At 49.7% G+C, this 22,086-nt stretch overlaps 1 protein-coding gene across 2 annotated transcripts in view; it reads left to right on the top strand.

Annotated features, from left to right (window-relative positions):
- Positions 1 to 22,086, top strand: part of LOC135054955 (glycine N-acyltransferase-like) — a 167,666-nt gene that overhangs the window by 116,629 nt on the left and 28,951 nt on the right. For both annotated transcript variants that reach the window (XM_063958456.1, XM_063958455.1), the window contains exons 3-4: positions 5,165 to 5,272; positions 15,305 to 15,431. In XM_063958456.1, coding sequence (XP_063814526.1) covers positions 5,165 to 5,272; positions 15,305 to 15,431 — 235 coding nt within the window. The remainder of the gene's footprint in view (positions 1 to 5,164; positions 5,273 to 15,304; positions 15,432 to 22,086) is intronic.

The following is a 22,086-nucleotide window of genomic DNA, read 5'->3' as shown; positions in this document are numbered from 1 at the left end:
GGAAGAAATTTTCAGGGACTATGGTCAAGCCAGGAGGCTTGTCTACACATCAACATACTGGAATAGAGGGCCATATACAACGGCCTACGACAAGCGGAGAATCTTCTTCGCGACCTACCGGTTCTGATTCAATGAGACAACGTCACAGCCGTGGCTCATGTAAACCGCCAAGGCGGGACAAGGAGCAGAGTGGCGATGGCGGAAGCCACCAGGATTCTTCACTGGGCGGAAAATCACGTAAGCGCTCTGTCAGCTGTCTTCATTCCGGGAGTGGACAACTGGGAAGCAGACTTCCTCAGTAGACACGATCTCCATCCAGGAGAGTGGGGACTTCATCAAGAAGTTTTTGCAGAGATAACAAGTCTTTATGGAATTCCTCAAATAGACATGATGGCGTCTCGCCTCAACAAGAAGCTTCGGAGGTATTGTGCCAGGTCACGGGACCCTCAGGCAGTAGCGGTGGACGACCTGGTGACACCATGGTTGTTTTAGTTGGTCTATGTGTTCCCTCCTCTTCCTCTCATCTCAAAATATTGAGAATCATAAGACAAAAAAGAGTGCAGACAATACTCATTTTTCCAGATTGGCCTCGAAGGGCCTGGTACTCAGATCTTCAGGAAATGCTCACAGAAGATCCGTGGCCTCTTCCTCTCAGGGAGGACTGTTACAGCAGGGGCCCTGCGTGTTCCAAGACTTACCGCGGTTACGTTTGACGGCATGGCGGTTGAACACCGAATCCTAGCTGGGAAAGGTATTCCGGAGGAAGTCATCCCTACTCTGATAAAGGATAGGAAGGAGGTGACGGCAAAACATTATCACCGTATCTGGAGGAAGTATGTATCTTGGTGTGAAGCCAAGAATGCTCCTACGGAAGATTTCCATCTGGGCCGTTTTCTCCACTTTCTACAGACAGGAGTGGATATGGGCCTGAAGTTAGGCTCCATTAAGGTACAGATTTCGGCCCTATCTATATTATTCCAGAAGGAATTGGCTTCTCTCCCAGAAGTCCAGGCGTTTGTGAAGGGAGTGCTGCACATCCAGCCCCCCCTTTGTGCCCCCAGTGGCACCGTGGGACCTTAACGTGGTGTTAAGTTTCCTAAAATCTCACTGGTTTGAACCTCTTCAAACGGTTGAATTAAAATCTCTCACGTGGAAGGTGGTCATGTTATTGGCCTTGGCATCTGCAAGGCGGGTGTCCGAATTGGCAGCCTTGTCCCACAAGAGCCCCTATTTGATTTTCCATGTGGATAGAGCGGAGTTGAGGACTCGTCCTCAATTTTTGCCTAAGGTGGTTTCTTCATTTCATATGAACCAACCTATTGTGGTGCCTGTGGCTACGGGGAACTGGGAGGACTCCAAGTCCCTGGATGTAGTCAGGGCCTTAAAAATTTATGTAGCTAGGACGGCTAGGGTTAGGAAAACAGAGGCTCTGTTTGTCCTGTATGCAGCCAACAAAGTTGGCGCTCCTGCTTCTAAGCAGACTATTGCTCGCTGGATCTGTAACACGATTCAGCAGGCTCATTCTACGGCTGGATTGCCGTTACCTAATTCGGTAAAGGCCCATTACACTAGGAAGGTGGGCTCTCCTTGTGCGGCTGCCCGAGGCGTCTCGGCATTACAGCTTTGCCGAGCAGCTACTTGGTCGGGTTCAAACACTTTTGCTAAATTCTACAAGTTTGATACCCTGGCTGATGAGGACCTTGCGTTTGCTCAGTCGGTGCTGCAGAGTCATCCGCACTCTCCTGCCCGGTTTGGAGCTTTGGTATAAACTCCATGGTCCTTACGGAGTCCCCAGCATCCTCTAGGACGTAAGAGAAAATAAGATTTTAAACCTACCGGTAAATCTTTTTCTCCTAGTCCGTAGAGGATGCTGGGCGCCCGTCCCAGTGCGGACTAAATCTGCAAGACTTGTATATAGTTGTTGCTTACATAAGGGTTATGTTACAGTTGGAATCGGTCTTTGACTGATACTGTTTTTTGTTCATACTGTTAACTGGTTGCGTATTTTCCAGGTTATATGGTATGATTGGTGTGGGCTGGTATGAATCTTGCCCTTAGATTAACAAAATCCTTTCCTCATGTTGTCCATCTCCTCTGGGCACAGTTTCTCTAACTGAGGTCTGGAGGAGGGGCATAGAGGGAGGAGCCAGTGCACACCCATACTAAAAGTTCTTTATAGTGCCCATGTCTCCTGCGGAGCCCATCTATACCCCATGGTCCCTAACGGAGTCCCCAGCATCCTCTACGGACTAGGAGAAAAAGATTTACCGGTAGGTTTAAAATCTTATTTTCTGTCTACAAAGCCAAGGAACTTCTGTCTGGATTAATGAACTTTAGATTCCTGTGCCTGATTTTGTTCCTGCAAACTTCTGTTTCTGCCAAGCTAAAGGAACCTCTGTTATATTTATCCTGTGCCAAGCCGAGGGAACTCTTCCAAATTCTCAGGTTACCATTCTGCTGTTTATTTCTGAATTCTATTTGCTTTTGCCATTCACCACATTATAATTTTGCTTTTGTTTCTGGACTTTGGTTCTGTTGTTACTATTTTTTTTTAATATCAAATGTATCTGCATTCCCCTACCCTTATTACATACTTGCCTACTCTCCCGGAATGGCCGGGAGGCTCCCGAAAATCGGGTGACCCTCCCGGCCCCCCGGAAGAGCAGGCAAGTTTCCCGGAATCAGGGGTCCCCCTGCCCGTCTGCCCACTTAGTGCGTAAAGTGGGCGGTCCGGGCAGTTGATGACCCGATTCTTGCTGAATCGCGTCATCATAGCCACGCCCCCTGCAGTGTAATGCCTGGGATCGCGGCATTACAGAGCGGGGGCGTGGCTTAAAGGATGTGTCACCGAAACTACGCCCCCAGCCCACCCCTGCTCCCTCCCTGTCCCGCCTCCGGTCTAGCTCCTCCCCACGTCGCAGCCCTCCCCTGCCCCCCTGCTGAGCCGACCTGGCTGCTCTCTCCCGCAGAGAGCAGCCAGAATGTCGACAAGTATGCCTTATTATTACTAGAGATGAGTGGGATCAGTTTCCTGGAAACCAAACCCACCTGAACTTAGGGGTTCTAGGTCATAATGAGCCTATGCTTGGTTCTTTATGCCGGCTTCTGATCTCAAAACGAGGCAAAACATCATCTTCCCTCTGCCGAATCTTACATGTTTTGGAATGAATATAAAAGTACCTCCCTTGTGTTCAGACACATTTCACAAACAAGATCTGAAGGAAAGGGTGTGTGGGCACTGTGTTAGAATGTAGGGGGTCATTCTGACCTGATCGCACACTAGCTATTTTTTGCAGCGCTGCGATCAGGTCAAAACTCAGCAAAACTGCGCATGAGTATGCACCCGCAATGCACAGGCACATCGTACGGGTACAAAACGGATCGGTGCTGGGTGATGGATTTAATGAAGAATCCATTCGCACAGCCGATCGCAAGAAGATTGACAGGAAGAGGGCATTTATGGGTGTCAACTGACCGTTTTCAAGGAGTGGTTGGAAAAACGCAGTTGTGTCCAAGCCTTTGCAGGGCGGGTGTCTGACATCAATTCCGGCCCCGGACAGGCTGAAGTGATCGCAGTGGCTGAGTAAGTTCAGACTTTCTCTGAAACTGCACAAACTGTTTTTGTACCGTTCGTCTGCACAAGCGTTCGCACACTTGCAAAGCGAAAATACACTCCCCCATAGGCGGCGACTATCTGTTCGCAGCGCTGCAAAAAATAGTTAGAGAGCGATCAACTCGGAATGACCCCCCATGTAACAAGAAGCACTACTGTAACGTATGGGCACTGTGTCATTTTGGGACTGTGGGCTGCAGCACTAACTGGCAGAGGAGTGGACAAGTCACACTTGCGCTGGGGCATTGTGTCCTAGTTCTTGTGTCATTTAAAAAAACATTATTAGGAGCATTGTGTTCTTCTTAAAGGGGCACTGTGTGGGCATTGAGTACTACATCAATTAAAAAAGCCATTAAGAGCATTGTGTTCAAAAAGGGGCACTGTGTTGGCACTGTTATTTAAAAAAAAATCTAATTAAGGAGCATTGTGTTCTTCTTAAAGTGGCACAGTGTGGGCACTGGGCAGCGGGTGAGGGCAGTCAGGTTGGCACAGTGAGGGGAGTGACTCGTCATAGTTGGTGGGGGTGGGGTGTGGAACTGCAAAGGAAGCAGTAAAGGGGTGTGGTAATAAAAGCAATTCCGCACAAATCACTTAATCAGCTGCCCAGACCACCTAATTCCCTCACTAAGTGGGCGGCTGGGTCGCAGGGTGCAGCTGGTATCCAGAAACTTGTCGATTCTTCCGGAGGCCAGAAGGGCCACACGATTTTCAGGAGCCTCCCATCGGTTCCGGGAGAGTAATCTAATACTGTAGATCTCCTGGTCAGCCTAACCGTGCGCTCAATAGCAAAAACAGTTTCTCATGCTTCATAATCATCAAAGTCTACTTTATTAAGGATTAGTTAGATGTGCCTCGTTTACACTTTACAGTAATTAGTCTGTCTGCAAAACACTCTACAGAATCCTGGGGAACAGGGCCATTTTACCTCTTATCTGTTTATTAATACCCAATATTGGGGGTCATTCCGACCCGTTCGCACGCTGCAGTTTGTCGCAGCGGTGCGAATGGTTCGGAACTGTGCATGCGCGGTGGATGCATTGCGCACGTGCGTCATTGCCTGGTGACAGCCATCGCCAGGCAGCGATGCCACCAGCGGAAAAAGTGATCGCAGCAGCGATCGCAAGAAGACTGACAGGCGGGAGGCGTTCCGGGGCGTCAACTGACCATTTTCCAGGAGTGGTGAGGCGAACGCAGGCGTGTCCAGGCGTTTGGAGGGCGGATGTCTGATATCAATACCGGGACCTTCGTCGCTGGATCCGTCGCACAGGGTAAGTAAGTCTGACCCTGGTCTTGTTTTGCAGGAAACTTGTTTAGCATAGCAGGGCTGCACAAGTGATCGCAGCCCTGCTATGCTAAATACACTCCCCCATAGGCGGCGTCAAGTTAATCGCACGAGCAGCAAAAAGTTGCTACGTGCGATCAACTCGGAATGAGGGCCATTGTTTTATTACTGTGTTTTCCAAATTGGAAAGCACTGTGGAGTATATGTATATAACAATGCAATAGAAATGTTTCCGATCTGAACATTTTCTTACCATCTCCATCATGCAGGTGTGCGGGGCTTTGCATCATGTCATCCATAATAACCCTTTCGGGCTACAGGTTCTGGTGGACAAATGGCCAGAGTTCAGTTCTGTCATATGTCGACCCCCACTGGAGGTGAGTTGAAAAAAAAAGGAAGAGGTTTAACTGAATGGTTCGTTATCATATTGTAGGGATAGCCATAGAATGGTTCACCATCGATGGTCTACATCAGTGGTGTCATCGGTACTATACATTGATGGCAGAAAACCATTGATGGAAAACATTAAGGGTTTGAATTGGAAACCATTGATGGGCATTACTACTGTGGAACACTTGAACTCAGCCGGCCAATCAGGAAAGGGGCAGGGCTAAGGGGCATGCATCTGAGGTGGAGCTAAGTATAGTACAGCCTCGCTATTGATGGCAAACTAATCAACCATGAACGGTTGCTAACATTCTATAGTCAATAGTCATCCCTACCATACAGTGGCGTAAGTTTGTCCCAGTCGCCCGGAGGCATGATAAATGTTGGTGCCCCCATACATATACACAAACATACCATATGTAACTATCCGGCACTCAGGGTGAACAGTAGTAGCGTGCTCAGGTACCTTTCCCAATAGTAATATACATACACATACAAAGTGGACGGCACTCCAAGTCAGTCATTACAATAAAACAGACACCAGCATACCTTTATAGTACACCTACAGTGCTCCCTCACCCGCCAGCGGGTCTCGATGGAGATGCTTTGGCGCAGCGGTGTGCCGATATATCTAAAAAAAACCACACAAACACCTCATTCACTTAAAAACACACAAACGCCTCTTTCACTTAAACACACACACGCCGCTTTCACTTAAACACACACATGCCTTTCACTTAAAAACACACACACGTCTCTCACTTACACATGGCTCTTTCACTCACACATACACACCTCCTAGACTTAAAAACACACACACATACATACACACACACCGCTTTCACTTAAACACACACATGCCTCTCACTTACAGACACATGCCTCTCACTTACACACACACATGCCTCTCACTTACACACACACGCCTCTCACACACACATTCAGAAACTGACACCCCTCCATATATTTGTACGGTAGCGTGTACCCAGACCAGGTGTGTGCTCTGTACATAGTCCTGTAGAAATGCTCAAATGCCCCTTTAATCCTTGCCTCTCACACACATGCCTCTCACTTACACACACACACCTCACACACACACATGCCTCACACACACACATGCCTCTCACTTACACACACACACGCGCCTCTCACACACACACACATGCCTCTTACTTGAACACACAACTTTATTTAAAAACACACACACACACACACCTCACTTAAAAACATGCACACACAAAACACAGTGCTTCCAACATTTATTAAAGCTTGAGGCAAGTGCTGCCAGTGCCTACCTTTTGGCTTATCATCAGCCTGAGCTTCACTCGGCTGGCTTGCTTAACTGGAAGGGCCGGGGAGGAGCTGCGCTCTGGTGCTACCCCTAGCTGCAGCCAGTGCCAGCTCTCTGTATATACAGGAGGCAGCTTCCGTGTCACTGACACAGCTCCTCCGTCTGTAAGAATCATAAAACAAAAAAAATTAGCAATGGCAGTGGCGGAACTAGAGAATGGTGGGCCCAGGTGCAACAATATGCATTGGGCCCCCCTCCCATATTATAAATAGGTGAAGCGCATCACCCAGAAAATTGAGTTTTGTCTCACAGAGAATGGTGTCACCATACAATAGTACTCTAATGTCACATTGCGCCACACAGTAGAGATCCTTATACATGGTACATCACACAGTAGTGATCCTTGTACACGGTACATCACATAGTAGAAGCCTTATACATGTTATGTCACACAGTAGAGAGCATTATACACGTTACGTCACACAGTAGAGAGGCTTATACACGTTACGTCACACAGTAGAGAGCATTATACACGTAACGTCACACAGTAGAGAGGCTTATACACAGTACGCCACACAGTAGAGAGCATTAAACACGTTACGTCACACTGTAGAGAGCCTTATACATGTTACGTCACACAGTAGAGATCCTTATACACGTTACGTCACATTGTAGAGAGGCTTATACACGTTACGTCACACAGTAGAGAGGCTTATACACGTTACGTCACACAGTAGAGAGCATTATACACGTTACGCCAGTGTCTACCTGATGTGCACACCAAGATTAACTAAGAGGAATGTGAGCTAGATAGAAACAGATGTAGCCAGCCTCATTTTTGCCGTGATGCGTTGGTATGGGCGTACGCATTGCGACAAGCTTCAATGAACGCTGTGCTGCGCTAAGTCACAGCCGACGTTCTCTCTATAGTGCACGCACATTTCATAGACATGGGAACACTAGTCGTGAGTGTGGCTACATCTGTAGATATGGATATACAGATTACTCTATATACACACATAGTAAACACACACGCACGGCAAAATACATATACACACACACATCCATAGCAAAAACGTACAAACACACACACTACTAAACACACATAGCAAAACACATATATACCATACCCTTCAACTGTACCTTTTTAATAGGTACAGTACCTTTTTTTCATGGCCTGTACCGATTTTTGGCTCTCCAAACTTCCATTGAAAGTATAGGAAAAGGGGCATGGCCACGCCCCCTTTACCCGCGACCACGCCCCTTTTTCGGATTTGTCCCGATTTTTCAGTGTAAAATGTTGGAGGGTATGATATACATACACAAACACACACCCATAGCAAAAAAAATAAGATTTTACTTACCGATAAATCTATTTCTCGTAGTCCGTAGTGGATGCTGGGACTCCGTCAGGACCATGGGGATTAGCGGCTCCGCAGGAGACAGGGCACAAAAATAAAAGCTTTAGGACTAGGTGGTGTGCACTGGCTCCTCCCCCTATGACCCTCCTCCAAGCCTCAGTTAGGATACTGTGCCCGGACGAGCGTACACAATAAGGAAGGATTTTGAATCCCGGGTAAGACTCATACCAGCCACACCAATCACACCGTACAACCTGTGATCTGAACCCAGTTAACAGTATGACAAACGTAGGAGCCTCTGAACAGACGGCTCACAACAATAACAACCCGATTTTTTTGTAACAATAACTATGTACAAGTATTGCAGACAATCCGCACTTGGGATGGGCGCCCAGCATCCACTACGGACTACGAGAAATAGATTTATCGGTAAGTAAAATCTTATTTTCTCTGACGTCCTAGTGGATGCTGGGACTCCGTCAGGACCATGGGGATTATACCAAAGCTCCCAAACGGGCGGGAGAGTGCGGATGACTCTGCAGCACCGAATGAGAGAACTCCAGGTCCTCTTTAGCCAGGGTATCAAATTTGTAGAATTTTACAAACGTGTTCTCCCCCGACCACGTAGCTGCTCGGCAGAGTTGTAATGCCGAGACCCCTCGGGCAGCCGCCCAAGATGAGCCCACCTTCCTTGTGGAATGGGCCTTGATAGATTTAGGCTGTGGCAGGCCTGCCACAGAATGTGCAAGTTGAATTGTGCTACAAATCCAACGAGCAATCGTCTGCTTAGAAGCAGGAGCACCCAGCTTGTTGGGTGCATACAGTATAAACAGCGAGTCAGATTTTCTGACTCCAGCCGTCCTTGAAATATATATTTTCAATGCCCTGACAACGTCCAGCAACTTGGAATCCTCCAAATCGCTAGTAGCCGCAGGCACCACAATAGGCTGGTTCAGGTGAAACGCTGAAACCACCTTAGGCAGAAACTGAGGACGCGTCCGCAGTTCTGCCCTGTCCGAATGGAAAATCAGATATGGGCTTTTATACGATAAAGCCGCCAATTCTGACACTCTCCTGGCTGAAGCCAGGGCCAGTAGCATGGTTACTTTCCATGTAAGATATTTCAAATCCACCGATTTGAGTGGCTCAAACCAATGGGATTTGAGAAAATCCAAAACTACATTAAGATCCCACGGAGCCACTGGGGGCACAACCGGGGGCTGTATATGTAGTACTCCTTTTACAAAAGTCTGGACTTCAGGAACTGAAGCCAATTCTTTCTGGAAGAAAATCGACAGGGCCGAAATTTGAACCTTAATGGACCCTAATTTGAGGCCCATAGACAATCCTGTTTGCAGGAAATGTAGGAATCGACCCAGTTGAAATTCCTCCGTCGGGGCCTTCCTGGCCTCACACCACGCAACATATTTTCTCCAAATGCGGTGATAATGTTGTGCAGTCACCTCCTTCCTGGCTTTTACCAGGGTAGGGATGACCTCTTCCGGAATGCCTTTTTCCCTTAGAATTCGGCGTTCAACCGCCATGCCATCAAACGCAGCCGCGGTAAGTCTTGGAATAGACATGGTCCCTGCTGAAGCAGGTCCCGTCTTAGAGGTAGAGGCCACGGATCTTCCGTGAGCATCTCCTGAAGTTCCGGGTACCAAGTTCTTCTTGGCCAATCCTGAGCCACGAGTATCGTTCTTACTCCCCTTTGCCGTATAATTCTCAGTACTTTTGGTATGAGAGGCAGAGGAGGAAACACATACACTGACTGGAACACCCACGGTGTTACCAGAGCGTCCACAGCTATTGCCTGAGGGTCTCTTGACCTGGCGCAATACCTGTCCAGTTTTTTGTTGAGGCGGGACGCCATCATATCCACCTTTGGTTTTTCCCAACGGTTCACAATCATGTGGAAGACTTCTGGATGAAGTCCCCACTCTCCCGGGTGTAGATCGTGTCTGCTGAGGAAGTCCGCTTCCCAGTTGTCCACTCCCGGAATGAACACTGCTGACAGTGCTATCACATGATCTTCCGCCCAGCGAAGAATCCTTGCAGCTTCTGCCATTGCCCTCCTGCTTCTTGTGCCGCCCTGTCTGTTTACGTGGGCGACTGCCGTGATGTTGTCCGACTGGATCAACACCGGCTGACCCTGAAGCAGGGGTTTTGCCAGGCTTAGAGCATTGTAAATCGCTCTTAGCTCCAGTATATTTATGTGAAGAGACATCTCCAGGCTTGACCACACTCCCTGGAAGTTTCTTCCCTGTGTGACCGCTCCCCAGCCTCTCAGACTGGCATCCGTGGTCACCAGGACCCAGTCCTGTATGCCGAATCTGCGGCCCTCTAACAGATGAGCACTCTGCAACCACCACAGAAGAGACACCCTTGTCCGTGGAGACAAAGTTATCCGCTGATGCATCTGCAGATGCGATCCGGACCATTTGTCCAGCAGATCCCACTGAAAAGTTCGTGCGTGGAATCTGCCGAATGGAATCGCTTCGTAAGAAGCCACCATTTTTCCCAGGACTCTTGTGCATTGATGCACAGACACTTTTCCTGGTTTTAGGAGGTTCCTGACAAGTTCGGATAACTCCCTGGCTTTCTCCTCCGGAAGAAACACCTTTTTCTGAACCGTGTCCAGAATCATTCCCAGGAACAGCAGACGTGTCGTCGGGGTCAATTGAGATTTTGGAAAATTCAGAATCCACCCGTGCTGTTGCAGCACTACTTGGGTTAGTGCTACTACATCCTCCAGCTGTTCTCTGGACCTTGCCCTTATCAGGAGATCGTCCAAGTAAGGGATAATTAATACGCCTTTTCTTCGCAGAAGAAACATCATTTCGGCCATTACCTTGGTAAAGACCCGAGGTGCCGTGGACAATCCAAACGGCAGCGTCTGAAACTGATAATGACAGTTTTGCACCACGAACCTGAGGTACCCTTGATGTGAAGGGCAAATTGGGACATGCAGGTAAGCATCCTTGATGTCCAGGGACACCATAAAGTCCCCTTCTTCCAGATTCGCTATCACTGCTCTGAGTGACTCCATCTTGAACTTGAATTTTTGTATGTACAGGTTCAAAGATTTCAGATTTAGAATAGGTCTTACCGAGCCGTCCGGCTTCGGTACCACAAATAGTGTGGAATAATACCCCTTTCCCTGTTGTAGGAGGGGTACCTTGACTATCACCTGCTGAGAATACAGCTTGTGAATGGCTTTCAATACCGTCGCCCTGTCTGAGGGAGACGTTGGCAGAGCAGACTTTAGGAACCGGCGAGGGGGAGACTTCTCGAATTCCAACCTGTAACCCTGAGATACTACCTGCAGGATCCAGGGGTCCACCTGTGAGTGAGCCCACTGTGCGCTGAAATTCTTGAGTCGACCCCCCACCGCCCCTGAGTCCGCTTGTAAAGCCCCAACGTCATGCTGAGGGCTTTGCAGAAGCCGGGGAGGGCTTCTGCTCCTGGGAGGGAGCTGCTTGGTGCACTCTCTTACCCTTTCCTTTGCCTCGGGCAGATATGACTGTCCTTTTGCCCGCTTGTTCTTATAGGAACGAAAGGACTGCGGCTGAAAAGACGGTGTCTTTTTCTTTTGGGAGGGGACCTGAGGTAAAAAGGTGGATTTCCCGGCTGTTGCCGTGGCCACCAAATCCGATAGACCGACCCCAAATAATTCCTCCCCTTTATACGGCAATACTTCCATATGCCGTTTGGAATCCGCATCACCTGACCACTGTCGCGTCCATAAACTTCTTCTGGCAGATATGGACATCGCACTTACTCTCGATGCCAGAGTGCAAATATCCCTCTGAGCATCTCGCATATAAAGAAAAGCATCCTTTAATTGCTCTATAGTCAATAAAATACTGTCCCTATCCAGGGTATCAATATTTTCAGTCAGGGAATCCGACCAAACCACCCCAGCACTGCACATCCATGCTGAAGCGATGGCTGGTCGCAGTATAACACCAGTATGAGTGTATATACTTTTCAGGGTAGTTTCCAGCCTCTTATCAGCTGGATCCTTGAGGGCGGCCGTTTCAGGAGACGGTAACGCCACTTGTTTTGATAAGCGTGTGAGTGCCTTATCCACCCTAGGGGGTGTTTCCCAGCGCGCCCTAACCTCTGGCGGGAAAGGATATAATGCCAATAACTTCTTTGAAATTAGCAGTTTTCTATCGGGGTTAACCCACGCTTCATCACACACTTCATTCAATTCCTCTGATTCAGGAAAAACTACAGGTAGTTTTTTCAGACCCCACATAATACCCCTTTTTGTGGTACTTGCAGTATCAGAGATATGCAAAGCCTCCTTCATTGCCGTGATCATATAACGTGTGGCCCTACTGGAAAATACGTTTGTTTCTTCACCGTCGACACTAGATTCGGTGTCCGTGTCTGGGTCTGTGTCGACCGACTGAGGTAAAGGGCGTTTTACAGCCCCTGACGGTATCTGAGACGCCTGGACAGGTACTAACTGGTTTGCCGGCCGTCTCATGTCGTCAACTGATTTTTGTAACGTGCTGACATTATCACGTAGTTCCATAAACAAAGCCATCCATTCCGGTGTCGACTCCCTAGAGGGTGACATCACCATTACCGGCAATTGCTCCGCCTCCACACCAACATCGTCCTCATACATGTCGACACACACGTACCGACACACAGCAGACACACAGGGAATGCTCTTATCGAAGACAGGACCCCACTAGCCCTTTGGGGAGACAGAGGGAGAGTTTGCCAGCACACACCCAAGCGCTATAAATATATAGGAACAACCCTACAGAAGTGTTGTTTCCTTTATAGCAGCTTAATATATCAATATCGCCAAAAAAGTGCCCCCCCCCTCTCTGTTTTTTTACCCTGTTTCTGTAGTGCAGTGCAGGGGAGAGTCCTGGGAGCCTTCCTCGCAGCGGAGCTGTGCAGGAAAATGGCGCTGTGTGCTGAGGAGATAGGCCCCGCCCCCTATTTCGGCGGGCTCTTCTCCCGGTGTTTGTGAGACCTGGCAGGGGTTAAATACATCCATATAGCCCCAGGGGCTATATGTGATGTATTTTTAGCCAGAACAAGGTATTATCATTGCTGCCCAGGGCGCCCCCCCCCAGCGCCCTGCACCCTCAGTGACCGCTGGTGTGAAGTGTGCTGACAACAATGGCGCACAGCTGCAGTGCTGTGCGCTACCTCATGAAGACTGAAAAGTCTTCTGCCGCCGGTTTCTGGACCTCTTCACTTTTCGGCATCTGCAAGGGGGTCGGCGGCACGGCTCCGGGCCCGGACTCCATGGCTGAGCCTGTGTTCGATCCCTCTGGAGCTAATGGTGTCCAGTAGCCTAAGAAGCCAATCCATCCTGCACGCAGGTGAGTTCACTTCTTCTCCCCTAAGTCCCTCGTTGCAGTGAGCCTGTTGCCAGCAGGACTCACTGAAAATAAAAAACCTAATAACTTTTTCTAAGCAGCTCTTTAGGAGAGCCACCTAGATTGCACCCTGCTCGGACGGGCACAAAAACCTAACTGAGGCTTGGAGGAGGGTCATAGGGGGAGGAGCCAGTGCACACCACCTAGTCCTCAAGCTTTTATTTTTGTGCCCTGTCTCCTGCGGAGCCGCTAATCCCCATGGTCCTGACGGAGTCCCAGCATCCACTAGGACGTCAGAGAAATACAGTATATATACACCAATAGCAAAATACATACACACCCCCATAGCAAAACCACACACATACATCCCTAGCAAAACACATACACCCATAGCAAAACACACACACAGCTAAATACACACAGCCAGCATTTGCATGTGTGTACAACATACTTTGCACCTCCTGGCTCCTGTAAGGCTCCTCACTGCAGCTGAGCCGATGTCTCCCAGTCCTCACTCTCCACACACATTGCTGCCGTGACTGTCCCTCCTCCCTCCCCCTTCTCCCAGGATGCAGCGGTGGCAGAGACCAGGATTCTGGAGGAAGATGCAGCCGAGATGAAGGGTGATGAGCTCACCCTTCTCACTTGCTGGTGCTGTACGCTCACGTCCGGCGGCTTCCTCCTGTGCAGCGCAGCGGCGGCAGCGTGTAATGAGTCAGTGTGACTCATTACACTGCTCCGGCTGTGAGCCCCTTCTTAGCGCTGAGCCTCGGTGCATTGCACCGCTTGCACAGGCGCAAGTTCCGCCGCTGAGCAGCAGCGATCAGGCAGCGGGAGACAGTGGAGGAGATGTGCCCCCTGCAGGTCAGGAGCCCGGCGGCAGCCGACTCCACTGCCTCCCACAGTTCCGCCCCTGCTACTATACTGTACTAAGTAGTGATGACGTTTTTCTGCCAAGAGGAGCCAGAGTCTGCTTACAGAATGATGAAGCACACTACATGACTTCAGGGGTTAACTTAAACAATTGCTAGCACCAGTACCTTCAAGGTCTCACCCAAGATGCAACAGAGAAGAAAGGGGGAGTAATCATGGGGCCTAATTCAGACCTGATCACTGCAGCAAATTTTTTAGCTAATGGGCAAAACCATGGGGGTAATTCCAAGTTGATCGCAGCAGGAATTTTGTTAGCAGTTGGGCAAAACCATGTGCACTGCAGGGGAGGCAGATATAACATGTGCAGAGAGAGTAAGATTTGGGTTGGTTATTTTGTTTCTGTGCTGGGTAAATACTGGCTGCTTTATTTTTACACTGCAAATTAGATTGCAGATTGAACACACCCCACCCAAATCTAACTCTCTCTGCACATGTTATATCTGCCTCCCCTGCAGTGCACATGGTTTTGCCCAACTGCTAAAAAAAAATTCTGCTGCGATCAACTTGGAATTACCCCCAATAGTGGAAACCATCACAATCCTGCAATCAAGTAGCAAAACCATCACCCTTCGGGCTACAATCATGGATGCTTGCAAACCCCTGGTTGCCAATGGCCATCCCTAGGACAGGGCAGTATTAATAGCATCCCTCTACTGTTCTGTCAGGGAAGCTTCATGATTTTTGTCACTGTTTACTTTGTGCAGTTAAAAAGATTTTTTGTAAACAGTGGAAACTGGGTTATAAACCAATGGGCAGCAATGGAATAGAAGACTGGTCCTACAGTTGGCCACCTGCACCACATAATGGATTATCCGCAATTGTGAAGCCTTATGCTGATTCCCATGTACCACACGGCGCCAGATACGCACCCGATCCGCGGAGGAACCAACCAGCATATATATTGCATACACGATAACATGCATGCTTATATGTGCTAAGCGGTTCCCCCCTGCACTACATGGTCGGTGCTGCAGCCCAGGAGCTGAAGCTGCCGCTGGTGGTGGTAATACATTTCTTTTTAGCAGAGCTGAAGTTTATCATGTGGGGCTTTAGTGGTCATTTCAAATCTCCATCTCTACCTAGGAAATGACAGATCCCTTGGATCCTTACACCAATACATACTTTCTCTTCAGTAAAGACCCACACAGTCTGCACCAGATGCTGCACGATCCCCAGACTGTAAACTGGAAGCAGGAGTTACAGATACAAGGCGAGTAGTACACAGAGAGTAATACATTTTAACGATGGGCTTGAAACGTGAACTCAGCGCTCCTGGTACTAATTTTTTTATTTGTTTATTTAAATAGTTGTATTTTAACAAAACATCCATTGAGTATAGGGGGTCATTCCGAGTTGATCGTAGCTGTGCTAAATTTAGCACAGCTACGATCGTTAACTCAGACATGTGGGGGGATGCCCAGCACAGGGCTAGTCCACCCCGCATGTCAGTGCCGGTTCCCCCGCACAAATACAAACGTATCGCACAGAGGCGATACCTTTGTATTCGAGGAGTAACTCCCGGCCAGCACAGCTCCTGCGGCTGGCCGGAAGTTGCTCGTTGCTCCCGCTGGCCGCTGCGGCTGCGTGACACGTCGCGCAGCCGCCACGGCCAGCCCCCCCAATGGTCCGGCCACGCCTGCATTGGCCGGACTGCTCCCCCCCAAACCTTCAGCCCCCTCCCACCTAGCGACCGGCTCTGTCTCAGAGGCGATCGCTAGGTAACGAAAGCTGCCATGCGCCGGCGCACTGCGGCGCCGGCGCATGCGCAGTTCCGACCTGATCGCTGCGCTGCGACAAACTGCAGCGAGTGATCGGGTCGGAATGACGCCCATAGTTCTTACAAAGCCTCCAATTCATTCTTACCTACTTTATGGACCTGTCCTCTGGGAGCTACCAGTCTAGAGGTCCAAGTTGGCTGATACCCAATAAAATGTGTCCATTTTCCACTCACTTGCTCCAGGTTTAATTCTCCCTGACAATAGCTGATTTTATTTACTTTTATTTTATTTATTAAACTAGCCAGCTATTGTTACTTTTTCCTCTCTTTCTTTTACAGAACATTCACAGAATACAGCACAAAATATCAGTAGATATCTATCTATCTATCTATCTATCTATCTATCTATCTATCTATCGATCTCTTATATATTTGTCCAGATCTGTGACTCTATGGGGGTAATTCCAAGTTGATCGCAGCAGGAATTTTGTTAGCAGTTGGGCAAAACCATGTGCACTGGAGGGGAGGCAGATATAAAATGTGCAGAAATAGTTAGATTTGGGTGGGTTATTTTATTTCTGTGCAGGGTAAATACTGGCTGCTTTATTTTTACACTGCAAATTAGATTGCAGATTGAACACACCACACCCAAATCTAATCTCTCTGCAAATGTTAAATCTGCCTCCCCTGCAGTGCACATGGTTTTGCCCAACTGCTAACAAAATTCCTGCTGCGATCAACTTGGAATTACCCCCTATGACTCATATGCTAATGGTGGGCGTGGCTAGGAGCTCTGAGTCATAGAGTCACAGATCTGGATAGGAGAGACTAGGTAAAACACACGCTGACTAATAGTAAGAACTACACCGAGCAGCAGCCAGTGCTTTGACAGTCCCCACAGGGGTAATGGGGCAATTAGCAGTCACCCCAGGACGATACACTGTATCACTGAACTCCGCCACTGCCCATGTGGCCGCCATACTGCTGCGGCTGCGGAGGACCTTCTGTCAGTCCTGGATCGGGGGGGAAGAGGAGGAGGGTGGGGGTGAACGCAACTGTCGTGCGGACGCCTGGACACCGCCGCTGGGCTCCCCATCAGCTATAGCACAGTGTGCTGCTGCTGGAGGCAGGAAGGGGGGGGGGAGGAGTGTGACGACGGACGTCCTCCATGCCCACTCCGCTGCGATCTCCCTGGTGTCTCTCCGCCGCTCACATCCTAGCCGCAGCTGTCGGGTGCCGACGCGCAGCTCTCAGTCAGCCGAGAAACCGTGGGGAGGCCGGGAGTTGTAGTTCCCGACACCACCGTCTACTCCCCGGGAAGCGAGAAGGGGAGCGGCAGCTGCGGACTACATCTCCAAGGGGGCACCGTGGGGGGACGCAGTGGCCCCACCCCCCCCCTGCACGGGAATAGACTGTGGAAGGCTGCACGGTATGCCTTGCGTAGCCAGGAAGGCACATGGTGGTTGCTGTTTCTGCTGCTGGTGGAGTGAGAGTCTGAAGTATGCAGTGTGCGAGGACCAGGGCCGGCCCAATGCATACGCGGGCTACGCAACCGTGTTGAGCGCCGGGCAGTAGAGTGCGCTGCTGCAGAGAGTGAGCCACAGTGACTCACTATCTACAGCAGTGGTGGCTAGCAAGCGGCTCGATCCGCTACCAGCCACCGCTGCCCGGCGCGCACTGACATCTCCAGCGGCGGTGTCTATCTGAAATTTGGCGCCGGCCCGTGAGCCAATCAGAGCTTGCGGACCGGCAGCTGAGGCTCCTGATTGGCTGCCGGACCGCGAGCTCTGATTGGCTCACGGGCCGGCGACGAATTTCAGATAGACACCGCCATTGGAGACGGAGGGGTAGGAGAGGCGCGCGCTGCGCTCTCCTCCCCTCACAGCAGCAGCAGCAGGTGAGCAGCACTTTTTTTTCAGGGGGGGAGGCACTGTGGGGACATGTATCAGCACTGGGGGAATATCTGGCTCTGTGGGAAGCACTGTTGGGACATGTATCAGCACTGGGGGAATATCTGGCTCTGTGGGAAGCACTGTGGGGACATGTATCAGCACTGGGGGCATATCTGTCGTTGTGGGAGGCACTGTGGGGACGTGTGTCAGCACTGGGGGCATATCTGGCGCTGTGGGAGGCACTGTGGGGACGTTTGTCAGCACTGGGGGCATATCTAGCACTGTGGGAGGCACTGTGGGGACATGTATCAGCACTGGGGGCATATCTGGTGCTGTGGGAGGCACTGTGGGGACGTGTATCAGCACTGGGGGCATATCTAGCGCTGTGGGAGGCACTGTGGGGACGTGTATCAGCACTGGGGGCATATCTAGCGCTGTGGGAGGCACTGTGGGGACATGTATCAGCACTGGGGGCATATCTGGCACTGTGGGAATATGTGTATCTGCACTGGGGGGCATATCTGGCACTGTGGGAATATGTGTATCTGGCACTGGGGGGCATATCTGGCACTGTGGGGATATGTGTATCTGCACTGGGGGGCATGTCTGGCACTGTTGGAATATGTGTATCTGGCACTGGGGGGCATATCTGGCTCTGTGGGGATATGTGTATCTGCACTGGGGGGCATATCTGGCACTGTGGGAATATGTGTATCTGCACTGGGGGGCATATCTGGCACTGTGGGAATATGTGTATCTGGCACTGGGCGGCATATCTGGCACTGTGGGGACATGTGTATCTGCACTGGGGGGCATATCTGGCACTGTGGTGATATGTGTATCTGCACTGGGGGCATAGCTGGCACAGTGGGGGCGTGTGTATCGGCACAGTGGGGGCATATCTGGCACTGTAGGGGCATGTGTATCTACACTGGAGGCATATCTGGCACTGTGGGGATATGTGTATCTGCACTGGGGGCATATCTGGCACTGTGGGGATATGTGTATCTGCACTGGGGGGCATATCTGGCACTGTGGGGATATGTGTATCTGCACTGGGGGGCATATCTGGCACTGTGGGGGCGTGTGTATCGACACTGTGGGGGCATGTGTATCTGCACTGGAGGCATATCTGGCACTGTGGAGATATGTGTATCTGCACTGGGGGGCATATCTGGCACTGTGGGGGCGTGTGTATCGGCACTGTGGGGGCATGTGTATCTGCACTGGGGGCATATCTGGCACTGTGGGGGCGTGTGTATCGGCACTGTGGGGGCATGTGTATCTGCACTGGAGGCATATCTGGCACTGTGGAGATATGTGTATCTGCACTGGGGGGCATATCTGGCACAGTGGGGGCGTGTGTATCGGCACTGTGGGGGCATGTGTATCTGCACTGGAGGCATATCTGGCACTGTGGGGGCATGTGTATCTGCACTGGGAGGCATATCTGGCACAGTGGGGGCATGTGTATCTGCACTGGGGGCATATCTGGCACAGTGGGGGCATGTGTACCTGCCTCAGTCACCTATTATCTCCCTGTCACCCCTGCCTCAGTCACCCACCATCTCCCTGTCACCCCTGCCTCACCAGTAACCTATTATCTCCCTGTCAACCACTATCAGCCTGTACCACGGGGAGTACAATTGTGTAGCCACACCCCTTTCTTATAAGACCACACCCCTTTTATCCCATCCAGGGGCACCAAAATAGATTTTAGCTTACTAAACAAAATAAGCTTGGGCCTGCCCTGGCAAGGGCAATGACGCTGGTAAGAGGCTAATACCATATGCTGTGATGAGGGATAATTCCCCAGCGCACACACTGTGTATGTGATGTTATATAGGGGAAGGGACTGTATACTGATATATATCTATGAGAAATAATCTTCCAACACACACACTGTGTATGTGATATTTACCAAACGTTGTCTTTATACCTAAATTATGTACACATAACATATTATTAACACACTAGGTCATTAATCGTGCCCTGCGTCCGCTCTTCACGCCATCGCAAGGGCCTATGCCCCCTTGACCATCGCACGCCCTTTGCCTGTAAAATAATTAACCACTAACAACATTATGCTTGAAGGTAATACTCCATGTAATAAAAATATTGCCCGCCCAAAGGACGTGCAGGGGTTTAGGGAGCGTAGCCCCCTGTGACGGTGTGAAAAGCGCCCGTGCAGCGCGATGAATCACCTAGTATATATATATATATATATATATATATATTAGTGCCTTCAGCCCTGCAGAAAATGTCATGGTGATTGCTGACTAAGTAAGTACACATTATGGCTTAGGGCCTTGTCTCTGGATGCGCCTTGCTGCCCTCGCCAAGCAATCACAGAATGGTTTGGGTTCTTACAGGAACTGACCATAGGGTATTCCCTCTTACCGTCGGTAACGCCTGTTACTGACTCTACCCACTGCACAATGGGCAGGTATGTTGCTGCAACCAACAGGTCCTACCACCGGCCTTGGAATTGCATTTCTGCTCAGGTTCCTACCACTAGCACCTGATACTGCTTACTGATGTATATGTATGATGGGCAGTACGGATGGTGTAATGGCTAGCATTACTGCCTCACAGCACTGAGGTCATGGGTTCAATTCCCACCATGGCCCTAACTGTGTGGAGTTTGTGTATTCTCCCTGTACTTGCGTGGGTTTCCTCCGGGTACTCGGGTTTCCTCCCACAGTCCAAAAATATACTGATAGGTTAATTGGCTCCCAACAAAAATTGAATGTGTGTACATGTGATAGGGAATATTTATTGTAAGGTCCACTGGGGCAAGGACTGATGTGAATTGCCAAAAATATTCTCTATAAAGTGGTGCGGAATATGTGTGCACTATATAAAATAACTGTTAATGCATAGATACACTGCCACCACACCTCTTGACTGGCATTGGTTGACCCCCAGTACTGTAGCTGACAGAGTGTGGCGCATGGAGACACTGGGCTCAGCTCAGAACAGGCGGAGAATGGGACTGCATGTGTTGAATTCCTGTTGGTCGCAAGATGAAGGCATTTGTCTTGAAGGCAAGATGTTTATTGTTCAAATTGTCTTTAAAAAGACTCCTCCTCTTTTGCATACAGCGTACAAGATTTACAACAGTTCAATACTTCTTGCTGTCACAGAAACTCTGGTCTCACAGCCCTCCTCTTTAATCTTACTCCAACACACAAAACCATAGGAGGTAGTTCTGCCCTGTTGTCTTTACCCAATCAAGTACATGTGCTATGCATGCCCAAGGCATGAACACCTTTAACATTGTTCCTTATGGACAGTGGGGAGTGGTCACTGCTCTGTGCCTTGGCCCACCCGGGGTGTTAGGAACAGTCCAGGTGCCGACTTGTCAGGGGAGAGAGAAAAATTCCCTCGAAAACTACTTCCAGGAATCTGCTAAGGGACCAATCCTGCCACCTCCAGTCTGAATCCAAGCTCCAAGATGGACAGACAGAATCCCCAAGCAGTGTCTCCTGACCATTGGAGGTGGTTAGGGGAACACAACAGCCCACAGAGAGTTTCGGATTCCCTCTAGACCACCAGGGAGAAAGGCAAGTGTATTTTATCTTTACAATACATTTTCAAATACACTGTACATATACTTTGTGCCTGGTGCCCTGCACCAGACTTATACTGACCGCAGCACTGCAGTCCCAGCTCAGTGCTGCGCATACTTTTAGAACGCATTTTTTTTACAGTTTAATTGTTATTTCAAGGTAGGGTTAGACACATAAAAGAACGTCAACATATGAAATAACTTCGGTTTGGTCCTCTGTATACTGTAGGTACAACAGCAAGACTCCTCTCACAGACAGCATAGGCCACGGCAACAGTCTCTTGACTCACAAACTTTGGACTCATGTCACTAGGGCCGGACTGGTCATTTGGCTTCTCTGGAAAATGCCAGAAGGACTGATGGCTTGATGGGCCAGTCCTGCCACACAGAGAGCAAGGCATGCTGCGCACAGAACAGCATTACAGCTTACTATTTGCCAGCCTTCCTGCCTATTCATTTGTGTCACAGAGATAGATGGGGGCACGCCACAAGGCTAGGCCCCACTGACTTGGGCATGCCCCCATGATCTGTGGCCCCTTGATGTGCAGCATGCGCACACACTAACATGTCATTGCCTTGCTGTTACAGTCACGACTTGATGTCTTTTGTACTTGTAACTCTCAAATCTTACAGTCTCTTTTCCTATTTTGGACGTCCACGCACATCAACGAGTCTTTGACTTTGG

The sequence above is a fragment of the Pseudophryne corroboree genome, chromosome 3 (genome assembly GCF_028390025.1).
Source record: "Pseudophryne corroboree isolate aPseCor3 chromosome 3, aPseCor3.hap2, whole genome shotgun sequence".
NCBI classification, from domain to species: Eukaryota; Metazoa; Chordata; class Amphibia; order Anura; family Myobatrachidae; genus Pseudophryne; species Pseudophryne corroboree.
Note: the sequence above shows the minus strand (reverse complement) of the source record. Positions and strands in the feature narration are given on the sequence as shown.